General features: G+C 44.9%; 1 protein-coding gene across 4 annotated transcripts in view; it reads left to right on the top strand.

Annotated features, from left to right (window-relative positions):
* Positions 1-14,784, top strand: part of DROSHA (drosha ribonuclease III) — a 608,989-nt gene that overhangs the window by 451,488 nt on the left and 142,717 nt on the right. For all 4 annotated transcript variants that reach the window (XM_069218569.1, XM_069218578.1, XM_069218550.1 and 1 more), the window contains exon 22: positions 4,886-4,988. In XM_069218569.1, the coding sequence (XP_069074670.1) occupies positions 4,886-4,988 (103 nt within the window). The remainder of the gene's footprint in view (positions 1-4,885; positions 4,989-14,784) is intronic.

Raw genomic sequence — 14,784 nt, 5'->3', positions numbered from 1 at the left:
GTTAGGGATGGATCCTAATATTGTAGAGCTGCTCCGGTACCTCCACTCAGGATCGGTTGCAAATGTGAGGGTGGGGAGAAACGGGGAATGCTCAGATGTCTTTAAGCTTACTAAGGGCGTTCGACAGGGGGTGTGTGTTGGCCCCTACTCTGTTCCTTTTATATACAAATCGACTGTCTGATTTTTTGGTGGAACACTGTAGGGATGTCCCGAAGGTGAATGGTTCTAGTGTCCCTGTGCTGACGCACGCGGATGATGCGGTCCTTATGGCCCGCACTATGAATGGCCTCCGTAAAGTAGTTAGAGCTTATGTCTCTTACATGTCAGGCTTGGGTCTAGAGATTAACTATAAGAAATCGCATTTTATGGTATGTGGTAGACCTTTCAGTAGGGTGGGGGAGTTAAAGGTTGATGATCAAATTATTAGCAGGGTACATGAATTCCCATATTTAGGGGTGATCTTAGATGATAAAGGTTCATGGAAACCCTGTATTGCCAGGTGGACTATGCTCTTACATGCCTCAGTTGGTGCCACGTTTGATTTTGCTGTTAGAGTGGGAAGTAAACCAATTAAGCCCCTGCTTGAAATCTACAGGCGAAAATGTCTCCCTGTCCTATTGTACGGTGCAGCACTCTGGGGGGGATAGGGATACCCGAGCCCCCCCCCTTGTTGAAGAAAGTCGTTTCTGTAGAAGATTATTGGGTGTTTGTCAAAGTACCTCTGGTTTTTGCCTACATTTAGAACTAGATCTTGAGTGTGTGCAAGACACTATTCAGCTGGCTCCCCTCTTGTTATGGATCTCGATTTGGAGTAATGAATATGCCTCTTTTAATAGAGAGATCATATGGGACTATTTGGCCTGTGATAATGCTAAATATATTCCCTGGCTGACGTTTATAAGAAAGGTAGCTCAGGAATTGGGGCGGCCGGACCTGTTTAACACTCCTGAGGGTCTGACTAGCCGGGATAAATATTGGGTCAAGGAAAATTTATTAAGAATCTGGGGGGCTAAAAGAGAGGGGAAGGAACTAGAGAAACAATCAGTCAGGGACTTTGTTATGTTAAAGATGGGGGCGGGTCCTGAGCCCTACCTTTTAGCAATAAATGATCTGAGAGAAAGGACTCTCATTACTCGATTTTGCTTGGGGATCATTAGAAGTAATCTTTGTTTCCCGTTAGGTCAGTATGGTGGAAAATCTATTAGGCCTTGTCCTTATGACGGGGTATCCCTGCGTCTGCGTCCCCATTTTATACTATTTTGTGTCTTTTATGCACCTTTTAGAAGTCGTTATTTATTACCCCTGCTGAGGCCAAAGGGTTTCGTGCAATACAGTCCGGCTTTTTTGTGGCTGCAAATGGCTTCAGATGCATTGGTATGGAGGGGGTGGGACTGTTCCGGAGGGGAGCCATTACTTGGCGCAGCAAGGTAGAGTTTTTTTAAGGAACTTTTAGACTGTTATTTCAGGTAACGCGGTTTTATTTGTTTTTAATATTATGATCATTGATATTTTACTATGTTATTGTTATTATGGCTTATTTATTGTTATTTAAGTATTTTAAGGGTTGATTTATTTCATACTGAATAAAGTTTCTAAAGACTAAATGAATATAAAAATCTGTTGTTTCTCTCAGTTGGTCTCGAGTTTCTTCTTGTGTGTGCCTCATTTATTGACTGTGTACAACAAATGCTTAACATTACCCTTTGATAAGCATGAACTGCTCACCTGCACTACCACAAAGTGAGCATTTGAGATTAATAATTGAAGCCATGTAAGCCAATAATGGTCTACTGGACTATCTGCATGGTGTGCCCCTACATTGGCGTACCACATAGATTGCCAGCTTCCTGCACTGCCCCACCCAGAGCTCACAGTAGTGACAGAGTTTGTCACTTCGATAAGTTGAAGATCAGAGGCCTTTTGTCTCCAGTGGAACAGCATCACCATAACTTCTGCAGCTGTGGACCACATGTCCGGCCCTCAACGTCTGCTTGCCTTCCTTCAAGGAAGGTTGGTCCAGGTTCTAATCGACAACAAGATCACCATGTGATACTCCAACAAGCAAGGCTATTTGTGGTCCCGTGTCCTCTGTCTAGAAGCTCTCTGTTCTGGTAGTGACTGGTTCCTCAAGGGATTGCCAGGATGAAGTCACCTCGTGGATTCCCCAAACATCAAGGTGGACAAATGTAGCAGGCGTCCTCATGCTGATGACAAATGGCATTTGCTTCCACAGGTGCTCAGGCGTCTTTGCCCAGTGGACTGTTCATTTGGTAAATCTGTTCACTACCACTGAAAACGCTAATTGTCTGGTAAAGTGAAATGTTAGTGCATTATGTGTCACTTGAGGTTAGCTTTATCTACTGTTAGAATTTGGTGAAGACTAGATGGTGATAAGATATTTATTAAGTTGCAAAAACAGAATTTTAAGATTAACTGTATATGTGAATATACTGTAAAGTACATACACTCCGTTGCCTTCATCTGCATGCATTTTACATATTAACATTCTTTTTTTCGTTATAACGATGTTTAATTAAAACAACAGTAAACATGGTTTGTGGTAAATGGTGTTTTTTTAATTTATCAGTATTGCCACTGAAGTTTATTTTTTGGTGGATAGGATGGTGGGAATGGGGTATGTAAGCTCTTAGCCCTGATGTAGAAGGGCTTCGTATGTTTTGATTGACGTTCACTAGGGGGAATTCTAGTTTTTGGGGCTTTTGCTTTTTGAAAGATTTCGTTTAAAAAAAAAAAACAAAAAAAAACACACTGGCCAATTCTGATTATTTGTAATTGTATCGTAGACAAGCTTTTTAATTGGTAACCACACTGAACATTTTTGGATAGGTTATCAATTGTGCATGTTCTAGTTTCTTTTTTCACTTACACATTTTGATCATGAAATTGGTTCTGTTTATTTCAATTCCTATATTTTCCGTCCAGACAAGTACAGTTGGTAGATTTAGAATGAAGACATGAGCTGCATTTAATTTAGAAATACATTTGTAATACATTTTTGCAAGTAGAAAAACACAGATGTAGCTCCAATCTGGGTTAATCAAATTTGAAATGAAAAATATATGTCCCTCGAGTATTATACCATCTGGGAAGAAAATGAACTGATGTCGGGATTTTGAAAAAATAACCTCTAGGAAGTCAATTTAAAATACAATTAGTCTTAGCGTTTTCCATTGATTCTCTCCAGTAGTTTGCCTCAGTCTAAGAAACGTGGCATAACCTAGTAAGTGACGATTTTCTTTCTGCCAGATGTCTAATATGAGGTTGAATAAAATTTAGATTGTCCATCAATGGAAATGTGCATTTCAGGACTTGAGTTTTAAGGCCCCGAAGTTAAGAAGATGTATTTGTATTAGTCATTTATTCAAAGTAGATCCCATTCCGTTCCTGACTTTAAGAAAAAACTGTTCACAACAACAACAAAAAAGCTTGAATCTACAGTTGGAATGTGCAACCCAGGTCGAGGACCCTTGCCAGATTTTCACGTGAACCATGTGCTAGATATATATGTACATACAGTGAGTCTAAATGGAACCTTATGTGTGTGTTTCACAGCTAGTTCTAAATGGACACAATTATTCTGGGATGATGACCCTTCGGGGTAAGTGTCGTGGCGAAACACCTTTGTTCATGAATGCATTTTCTTAATAGGTTCCAAATAATGAAACGCATCATCAGTGCTCCACTAAGTGCTGTAATCGTGTCTCAGCTTCCCTCAGCAACTGCTATTTCCCCTCAATTCAGGAATAATAAGTGTTCCATTTTAGAGAAACAGGACAAAAATGGGAAGCAGATGTTATGTTCACACAAGTGCATTATATAAAGCTAGGGGAACATGGACCCACTACTCGTATTTCTTTACCTCATATAGTGACTGTAGGGTACTCAGTTCAATGTATTTATAGTCTTCAACTTGGTGCGGCAAGGTTGTAATAATTTATCAATTCTACCTGTCTTATGGAGTGCTACAGCCATATTTTTCATTGCCTCCAGTTATGGACCATATGGATTTTAAAATGGAAGTTCCATTTATCTATTTGATTGTTGGCATCTGGATTCTGCAATTAATTTATAGGTACAGATTTTTTAAGTGCTGTTGATAATGAAATCACACACTCATTCAAATCTAGCGTCTGTGGTATAACAGCAGTTAAGACCCTTAAGCCCATGTCCATTCCCCAACCACTACTGCAGCGAATATTAGTAAGTCACGCTGCCTGGCATCATCCTTCTTAAATGTTCCTTTGCATCAGCCTGGTGTATTCAGCAATGATTAGGCTTTCCAAATAACGTTTTGGGATTCTTCGAAAAGGTAAACACTGAAATTTGGGTTGTGCAATAAACTCTGAGAGCTGAAATGTCTTTAGTCGCTTGAGTGAACTTCAGTTGTGAGTCAATTTCTACAGCATGCCTAAAAGCATCACTTAGCTAGTAAATATGTATATGGTCATCCAGCCCCAACACTGCAGATTCATTGCAGTTGTGATTGTGAATTTGTTTGAAGTAGACGTGCCTACCGGAAAGTGGCCTGGGACCAAAAATTCATTTTTAAATAGCCTTTTATGTCCATATCTGATGGCATCAAATGCTGGCTTCTGCCACCCTGTGTCAAACTTTAAATGGTCTTCTTGTGCCAGAAGCTCTGTAGTGTTTTGCCAGGCAGCCCATCTTTAATTTTTAAAACATTACATTAATAGTGAGATAATGTATATGGATGATACTGAAGAGGAATTTCATTAAATATGTCCTGGCAGTTGTCAAGAGTCACTATTGCTTAAATTGTATTTGAGAAGAATATGAGGTTTTAGTTCATTTAATCTATTTTGGGTTTCATTACAAAGTCTTCCTTTATATTTTTTTCCCCCAGAAACTGGAGTTGGATCGGTTCATGCTGTATGCTCACGGGCCTGACCTCTGCAGAGTATCTGATCTTCGGCATGCAATGGCCAACTGCTTTGAAGCACTCCTTGGTAAAATACATTTATTAACTAAGCTCGCTGCTCTCTTGCCAGTTTAATGGTTGTAGAAAATTCTTTAGGCTAGGTGCCATTAGAACAAATTCTCTTGACCTGACAACTCTTTTCTTTGTATTGGGGTTGTGAAGAGCACCAGTAAGCTTGCAGTTTGATAAGGCTTGTTGAAGGAAAGGCTATGCTTCTTGATCAGAGACCTCCTAACATGCAGCTTTAACTACTGCCTCAGTGTAAGAGACGAGTACTTACATTCATGTGCTCAGAGGAAAACTTGAACACCAATGACTTGGAGGTATTCTGGAGGAGATACACAGAGCTTACGAGGCGTACTTGTGATAAAAGCAGTATCAGACCCAGGGAGAATATGTATTGAATCTATCAGTGAGTGGACCTGTAGGTATGGAAAGGAGTTTAGAAATGCAAGCCAGCCATAAGACTTGTGAAATAGCCATAGTGGAATAGTGCAAAAGTCAAGAACTCCACCTTCTTTATCAAATGCTCTTAATGGGTAATCTCTGATCTTAACTGGCTGACTAAAGGATCTGTTAAGAAAACTAGATCAGTGAGTGGGGGAGGCAGCACTACAGGTGAATGTTGGGATGAAGAGCATGTATCTTAACATAGGAGATGGTAACTACTGTAAAATGTGTGTTATTCAAAGAAATGCTTTCACTGACCCCAGCAAGTTATTGGGAAGCAGTTGCCAAAACAGTCTAAAATTAAAATAGGGTCACCAGCCCTTCCGGTCGCACAGGGAGAGCCATACCGTGTCCTCACATGCTCAGAACCAGCTGGGCACTTAGAGGTGCTGCCGGAACAACAGGAGCAAACTGCCTGAGTGTTGTTTTGGGATGAAGCAGCTGAGGTGAAGGCTGTCCCTTGAGCAGCAATATGGTGCCAACCACGGTGCTGCACAAGTAAGCCGGATGCAGCCATCTCATCACAGCCTCCAGAATCGGATCCCAGATGCAGACGGCAGTAGAAGCACAGCGCTTTGGCACCCCGATCTGAGGGCCTCTGGGGTGTGTTCCTGCTCTTACCACGCTTCGCATGACCTCTGGCCCTAGGAGACAAACTTGCTGTGGAGGCTGCACAGGAAATGGCGACGGGAGAGCATTAGCTATGGCAAGGCCTGCAGCTCCAACAGTTTGTGAATAGTGGCTCGGGCGTGCTGAGCCTGGGTGCGGTGGCACATGCGGGCAGCAGAGGGGCCCCTATAAGACTCTTGCAAGATTGAAGATCCCCGACTGCGAGAGAAAAGCAGCGACACCCTGCCAGTGGTGCCTGCAGGTGAAAGTACACTAACTACGAACTGGGTGCACTGACTGAGGCCTGCCATGGAGCTGCAGAGATTGCAACAACAACTGGGACCCTCCTCGCTGCCCTAGTTGCAGCCCCTGTGATGCCCACCGGCAGAGCCGGCCACAGAGATCCAGGACCTGAGGTGACCGGCCTCGTGCTTTCTGACTTTGCATCCAAGATGGCGGCGGCTGCAGCCTTGTTGGTGGGCAGCTGACTATGGCCTGGCATGGATTGCCCACTGTAGCCCCACTGCTAGGGGCCTAGGGCGATTGCTGCTTGTGACAGCGACTTCCTCTTAAACTATGGTGGATTATAAACTAGCAGAGATCAAAGGGAGGCTGTTGGCATACAACGTGAAAGTGGGAGATTACACCTGTACAGTGGGTTCCCTTTATGCCCCTAATGAGGGCCAAGAACGATTGATTCTCCGTGCGGTGGCGGACGCCATGGCCTCCCAAAACAGAAAGGTGCTAGTAGGGGTGGAGACCTCAATCTGGAGTTTGACAACAACTTGGACCGATAGGCACTGCTCTGTGGTCACATGGGGGCCCTGTCCCGTGAAGGAGTCCAATGGCTGTTGGAGATGGGATTGAGAGACCTTTGGCAAGACCAACACCCCCAGGCTCGAGACTACACATTCTACGCCCATGCCCACAAGACATTTGCCTGCGTTGATCCCTTTCTAGGGACAAAAGAGCTCATACCCTATTTACAGCAATAAGATCGAGTTGCGATATCTCTCAGACCACTTTGGAGTGTCTATTATCCTGTTCCTCCTCCCTCCTCAACGCGCTTTGTGGCCATGGAGACCGAGGGAGACATTAAACACCAACTTCCTGGGCATTAATAATACAGCAGACACTTCTGTCACTGCCCTCTGGGAGACCCTAAAAGCAGTCATTCAGGGGGAACTAATTGCAATATCGGCAGCTGATAATAAAATCCCTAGCGACAAGAGGGAGCATCTGCACTAGCAGGTACAGGAACTAGAGCGCATACACAAACGCACCGGATCTCCACAGGTCTGACGGCAGCTAGAGGCAGTGTGCATACAGTTAGCAGGACTGGATCTAGACAAGGCCAAATATACACTACTTAGACTCCAACACTCCTCTGATGCAGGGAGGGCAGATGTGGGTGTCTCTTAGCCTTAGACTTCTACCTCGAGGACGCGCACACCCCACGTCTGACACCAGACACTCTGGATCCCCCGATCAGGATAGAGGAAGTGATCTCAACTATTGCTCGTCAGAAACCCCTCAAATCACTGGGACCAGGTGGTTACCTAGCTGCACCACACTGACTCCAACTTTCACCCTCCTCTTTAATTCAATAACTGGCCCAGGAACAGTGCTACTCTCGATGATGGAAGCCTCCATTGTTGTCATTTCCAAATTGCGAAAGGATAAAAAAAAACTGTGTGGCTCATACCGCTCAATATCCCTTTTCAACGCCAATATCAAATTGTTCACTAGTATCCTAGTAGCACGAATAGGCCCACTCATGCTGGGTCTGATTGATGCAGATCAGGCAGGATTTGTCCCACACCAACAATGCAGTGATACCACCAAACGGATTTTCCACCTGATTGACAAGGCCAAATGTTCCATGAGGGAAATAATGCTCCCGGCCATGGATGCCGAGAAGGCGTTCAGCTGGGTGCATTGGCCCTACTTGGGGGAGACACTCACCCACTTTGGCTTTGGAATGCGATTCTGCACATGGATTCTTAGCAGCTACAGCCAACAGCAAGCGACGGTCCGAGTAAATCGTCAGACAACAGCTCCTTTTCTCATGTGCAGGGGAACGTGGTTGAGGTGCCCACTGTCATCCCTGCTGTTGGCTCTCTATATGGAGCCTTTTACTCAATGGATACGGTATAGTACGAATATCAGTGGGATCACCTTTGGTGGGAAAGCAACACACCATTATCCTTTATGCTGACAAAGTAATAGTGGCACTAGATAATCCTCTCGAGCACCTCCTGGCCGAAATAGAAGTCTTTGGTAAAGCTGCAGGATTCCGTATCAATATCCAAAAGTTGCAGGCCTTAGTCTTTCGGTCCCACCAGCAACGGTGGCACTGCTCGCCTCCCAATATCTGATACAGTGGTCGATTACCTCCATCCCCTATTTAGGGGCCCAGTTAGCCCCAACAGTGAAGGCGACTGCGGCCCTCACTCTACTTCAGCATTTTAGGAGAGACCTGGCTCAGTGGAAACAATAGCGCCTATCTTGGTGTGGCCATGTAGCAGCATTGAAGATGACTGCCCTCCTGAAAATCCTCTTCCTCTTTCAGACTATCCCAATTTAACCCCTTGAAGGTATGATCCAGTCCCTGTAAGGAGAGATGAGCTGCTTTGTTTGGGCAAATGGGAGGCCCTAAATGAGTCGAGATCAGAGCTACAGGCCTCCAAAGGAAGGGGATTTGGGGATCCCAAACCTACTACAGTACTACCAAGCGGCTCAGTTCCAATACGCAGTGGAGTGGCCTAGGGAAGAATCTGAGAAACACTCGCTATTTATGGACTGTGCAGTTCTAGGGTAACTTTATGGAAGGTCCTGTTCCTGAAATGCTCACAGAGACCATGAGGTATGTACTCCTCCCCTGTCACTAAAGCCACTCTTGAGGTATTGGATCTAGTGGCAACGCATAAGGGCCTATCATCGGACCTCCCCGCTAACATCAATCATTGGCAGTACTGACTTTTCACCAGAACTGGACGAGGCTGCATTAAAGCAGTGGCAACACACACAATGCTGCTCTATCAGCCACCTCTTCGGTGAGGAGAGCCCTCTCCCCTTTGAACAACTTCCTGCTGATTACACGCTGCCAGAATAAGAAAGAATGCACTACATTCAGGTCCAACATTTGCTAATGCATCCAACTGTAAGCAGGGGGACACAACACCCCCTTACTTCCTTTGAGAAGTGGTTGTTGATGAAGATCTCAGATAAGCGCCTCCCCACCGACAAAGACCTTTGTGCAGAAACAGTGAGAACTACAACTGGGAAGGGAGTTGACACATAAATAATGAGAAGAGGTGTACTATAGAGCTCTCCACACAGCGGGTAACACAGCCATCATTGAGACTGCTACTAAAATAGTCACATATTGGTATCTCACACCAGTGCGCCTACACAGTGGTAACCCTGTAAGTAGTGCAGACTGCTGGAGGCACTATATGTCCCCCAGTAAAGATTACTTTATCTGCTATGGGACTGCCCCAAACTTAAACAGTACTGGTACATCATCCTAAATGACATAGACGCCCACTTTAACACACAACTACCTCGATTTCCCGCATACCCTATCGTAGGACTGCCAAATGCTCTCATCTTCCTGCTTAAATCATGTAGAGGCGACACATTGGTCTTGCATTACGGGTAGCACTAGGGCACTGAAAAACTACAGACACACCTTGGTTGGCTCCATCGCCTTTGGCATGTAACGGGAATGGAGAAACATACTCTAGTGCTGACAGCTCAGGGCAACTTCTATAGGGAGGTCGGGCACCCATACATTGCTATCCTGTCCACAAAATTTTGAGAATTGACATGCCCTAAATATTTACACTTGTTGTGCTCCACAGATGCTGTCACCCTCGCACGGACCGAGAGGGCCGACCAGAGTGAGCCCAAAAAGGGTATATAGTGCCTTACCTCTCAAAGACCATTGGCTGCGAGTACTCCAGACAGAGGGGAAGGAGGAGGAGGGTAGATTTGTTGGACTTTATGTTGCAATGTGGTTTTTTTTTAATGGCAATATGGAGTGAGGTATCGCTCAATGTGCATACTGAAATGCAATAAAAAGATTTGAATCATAAAATTAAAATAGCTATTGTCTCCACTTCATAGTAAAGTCAGAATGAATAGCCATTTGTTGTACAAGAAAAAATCTGATGCATAGCAGGTAATATTTAATCTTATTAGTAGACACCTCTAACCCAACCAACCTTATATTGCTACCCTGAAGCTTAATTTCATGTTACCTTTCAAATTCGTCTGCGTACATTATTTTCTATCAGCAACATTACTACCATTTTTGTGTCTTTATGCTTGTTACTAATTGTCCATCATTGCCTTTACTCTTGAAGAATTACCCAACAGTTTGTGCCTAGAAAGGTCTAACAACAGCTTCATTTGGACTTGCATTAAAAATCATACAGTATGACTTTTGTCCCTTCTCTCTGCCTGACATCGTCCAGTCAGACTCATGAGGTGCTGCAAGGGGTTGTGAGTGTCAACCCCTTATTATAACTTGTAATTAAAAATAAGTGTTTTAAACTCAAAAGTGAATCTGAGCTCTTTTCTTCAGGAAAGGGCACTTCAGCCTGGCAGTTGTTGCTCAGTAGCCCATCTGTATCACAAATTAAGTCACATGTGCTTCCTGATATCACAGCACATTTAAAACCAGGAGTTTAATATACATCCCAAGAAACTTGACAGACCTCCTTGGGTTAGATGGCATGGCGTGCCATGCCACATTCAAACACGTATATGAAATACAAGACTACAAGCAGGAAATCAGATAAATTATTGAGCTAGTCCCTTATAATAAATAAAACATGTATTGTTCAAGGCATGTGTGGCTGTTGACACACATGCTTTGCACACTTGCTCCATCTAATGTTGGATCCGGATATGTGCAGGCTGTTTTTCTTCAAAGAAGTTTTTTGAGTCACAAGGATAAGTGACTCCGCCTTCTCGGTGATAAAGCACATGGGCAACAACGCCACTGTTAGATGAGTTGGCGTGTTTCGACCATGGCTCCTAGAGGGCCTTGCCCTTTGGGGCCTTCAAACTCATTCTCCAGCAGGTCTTCCATTGAATGCCCTCCTGGTAGTGGAATGGACACCTTTCCATTTCTGTCCTCGCTGCCACGCCAAATAATCACGAATCGACTCCCATCAGGTCTGTAACCTGTTTGTCACCTGAGCACAAGAGCGGATCATGAGGCCTGTTGCTCTCACTGCTTGAAGAAAACCTTCAGAGACTGCCGGGCATGCCAGCTCGGGATGTAGCGGATGCCCTGTATGGGCAGGAAGACATCATTGAAGAACACCACACTGAAGCTTCGGTAGCAGAAGGTGTTCTCTGTTGAGGGCAGTTTTGAATCTGACCCTGAATTCAAAATAACTGATATCACACTGGAGACTTGAACCGTGAGTACTGCCCCCCCTGCCCCTCAGCCTCGTGTTGAGCATTAAAAGAAAAACACAACATCTTTTGAACAAGGGACTTTGGGACCACCACTGCCATCAGGCCATGGTCGGCCCGAGAGACTAGTTTGGGCGCTGTGTCATCTGGCTCACTGCTGAAAAAACAGCCGAAGCCTTTGGCGCCAACAACCTCAGCACCTACCAGCCCATCAGTGCCAAGCCCAACCAGCCACATCCACCACTTCAACACCGAGTGGAACTTCAGCGACCAAAACACAAGCACGGCTCGGATCCAAAAGCTGTGAGGCCGACTCCAAAAGAGCCTACCGGAAAAACAGTGGAGCCTATTCTCAATAAATTACTGGAGAAATTGGACGCTCAACAACAACAGATACAGATTCAGCCTCAGACTGGACGTATTCTAACAAAGCCTCCGAGTACGATACCGCCATATTCAAAGAGACAGCTGTCTTTTCAAGAGGCACTTGATTCCGCTACCCCACTGAAAAGGAAGAAAATAGCCAAAGCCTCTTCCACCACCCTCACTACATCTGCTCCACCACCAGACTCAGCATCTCCACCAGTCTGTTGGCGATCCCATGTACATCTCACCTCAGGGATGCCCTGGTAATGATACAGGTGGACATGATACAGAGGATGACACTTTTGGGACACCACCACATAATGACCCCTGAGACACCTATGCTGTAGCTCATCCTGGGGACACTGACCTAGACTTGCACCCCAAATGTCCTTCCCCCCCCTGACGATTCCAGTGCTTATCAGGAGTTAATAAGTAGGGCTGCTACGTCCAGCGACGTCCAGCTCCCCAAGGAGCCCCTAGAACAGGATTTCCTCTTTAAAACCCTGTCACCTACACTTATGGGCACACAGTACTTACTTATGCTTAAAGGCATGTTACGCTACAAAGACATTTCCAAAGACCCTGTTAGGGCTAGAATAATCACACCCAGGGTCGATTAAAAGAAATATCACCTCTACATGAGGTCCCGTATATGTTTCCCAAGCTAGGGATGATGCCATGCCACCTGACAAGGAGAGCAAGCAGATTGACGTGGTAGGGAAAATGGTTGCAGCCCAATCTGCAAACCATTGGCTTATTTCCAACTCAGTGGGTTTGCTTGCCAGAGATGACCGTGCTCACTGGTACAAAATGGAGGAGCTCCACCAACATCTCCCACACGGCCACAGGTAAAGGGGACAAGAGCTTGTCATAGAGGGCAAACTTATATCTAACCCCTCAATATGTTGTGATCTAGACTCTACCGATACCACCGCAAGAGGGTTTAATACCAGCATTGTGCTCCGCCTACACAGATGGCTGTACATTTCAGTGTTTAAGCCAGATGTACAACAAAACCTCCTAAATGTACCCTTTGACAAAGAACATCTCTTTGGGCCACAAGTCGACGAGGCCCCTTCAGAAAATTTAAAAAGAGACAAACCTCTAAATCCATGGGAGCCCTCCAAACACCTACACCTTGAGGCTCCTTTCGTTGCTCCAGCTGTTGTGGGGTTCAAAAACTACCACTTCAGAAGCCTCCACCTCCTACCAAAGTAGCCAGAATCAATATTCCTCCTCCAAAGGTTACTATAGAGGGGCAAAAATGCCAAGTGTAGAGACAAAGGTGCTACCTCACGCGTTGGAACGCCCACCAAAACAATGACTTCCCTCACATTACCCCCAACCGTACAACACCTGTTGGGGTTGTTTACAGAAGTTTCTACCTGCATGGCAGTAAATAACATCAGACCAGTGGGTTGTGGATATCATCCAACATGGTTACTGTCAGGAGTACATTACCACGCCTACCTACATCCCACCTTACACCCACAGGTTATCACTGGAACATCAAACACTGCTCAAACAGGAAGTTCGAGCTGTTCTGAAAGGAGCTATAGAATCCGTCTCTCTACAACATCAAGGGTCAGGAGTATACTCCCTATACTTCCTAATCCCCCCAAAAGATGCATCTTTACTTCCCATTCTAGATCTAAGGCCCCTAATCCACTACATCCTGCCAGAGCGCTTTTATATGGTCACACTTCAAGATGTGATCCCACTCCTCCAACAAGGTGACTTTCTTAAAGCCCTCGATCTCAAGAACGGCTTTTTCCACATTCCAATACACTCAGCACACCGCAAATACCTCAGATTTGTTGTGTGTGGGAAACATTATTACTTCAAGGTCCTTCCATTCGGGGTGACTAATGCACCTCGATTATTCACCAAGTATCTTGTGGTAGTGGTGGCCCATCTACGCAGATAAAAGATACACATTTCCCTACTTGGACAATTGGTTTATCAAAGCCAATACTCTCCAACAATGTGAAAAGTGTACTCAGATTACAATAGATCTGGTTCACGATCAATGTTCTCAACTCTCACTGACAACCTCTACAGATAGTCATTCTAGTGGCCACCCTGATCTCATAATTAGGGACAGCTTACCCCAATTCTTCAAGAGTTCAGAATTTTCAGACACTACTATCTCAAGTTCAAACAGATCAGCAGATAACAGTGAGATCAGCCATGCGCCTATTAGGGATGATGGTCTGCTGTATCACAATAGTGCTTCATGCCTAATTACACATGTCTGTTACAGTAATGTCTACCTCAACAGTAGTCTCAGTCACAGGGTCAATTAGAGAATCTAGTGTTGTTAGATCGCCAAACTCATCACTCTCTGCAATGCTGGAATACCAACAACATGTTGAAGCAGCAGCCTTTTCTTGAACCTGATCCCCACATAACTCTCACAATGGGCGCATCACTCACGGGATGGGATGCACACCTAATGGATCTCACAGTATAGGGCATATGGGACATCAAAACACCAGAGTCTCCATATCAATTTCCTCGAGCTTCAAGCTGTTCACTTAACCTTAAAAGCTTTCCTTCTTCACCTCATTCACATGGTTGTTGTAGTCCGGATGAACAATATGACCACCATGAACTCTCTGCCAAAACAGGGGGAGGTGGGTACGGTCTCTGCAACTATCACATCTTTCACAAGCCATCTGGAAATTGGCTTTACATCACAACATTCATCTTCTAGCAGAATATCTCCCAGGCATGGACAGCGATTTTGCAGACCTGCTCAGCAGGATGCAGTAACAAGTCCACAAGTGGGAACTCGACTCGCAAGTCCTCCTCCCATACTTCCAGAGATGGGGATTCCCTCAAATAGAACTTTTTGCCACAGCAGAAAATGCAAAATGCCAAACTTGGCTTTCAGGTTCCCACACCCCACTATTCAAGGGCAATGCTCTACAGATGAGTTGGTCAGGGATATTTGCCAACGCTTT

Source organism: Pleurodeles waltl, chromosome 2_1, assembly GCF_031143425.1.
Source record: "Pleurodeles waltl isolate 20211129_DDA chromosome 2_1, aPleWal1.hap1.20221129, whole genome shotgun sequence".
NCBI classification, from domain to species: Eukaryota; Metazoa; Chordata; class Amphibia; order Caudata; family Salamandridae; genus Pleurodeles; species Pleurodeles waltl.
This window is presented reverse-complemented; position numbering and strand designations above follow the sequence as displayed.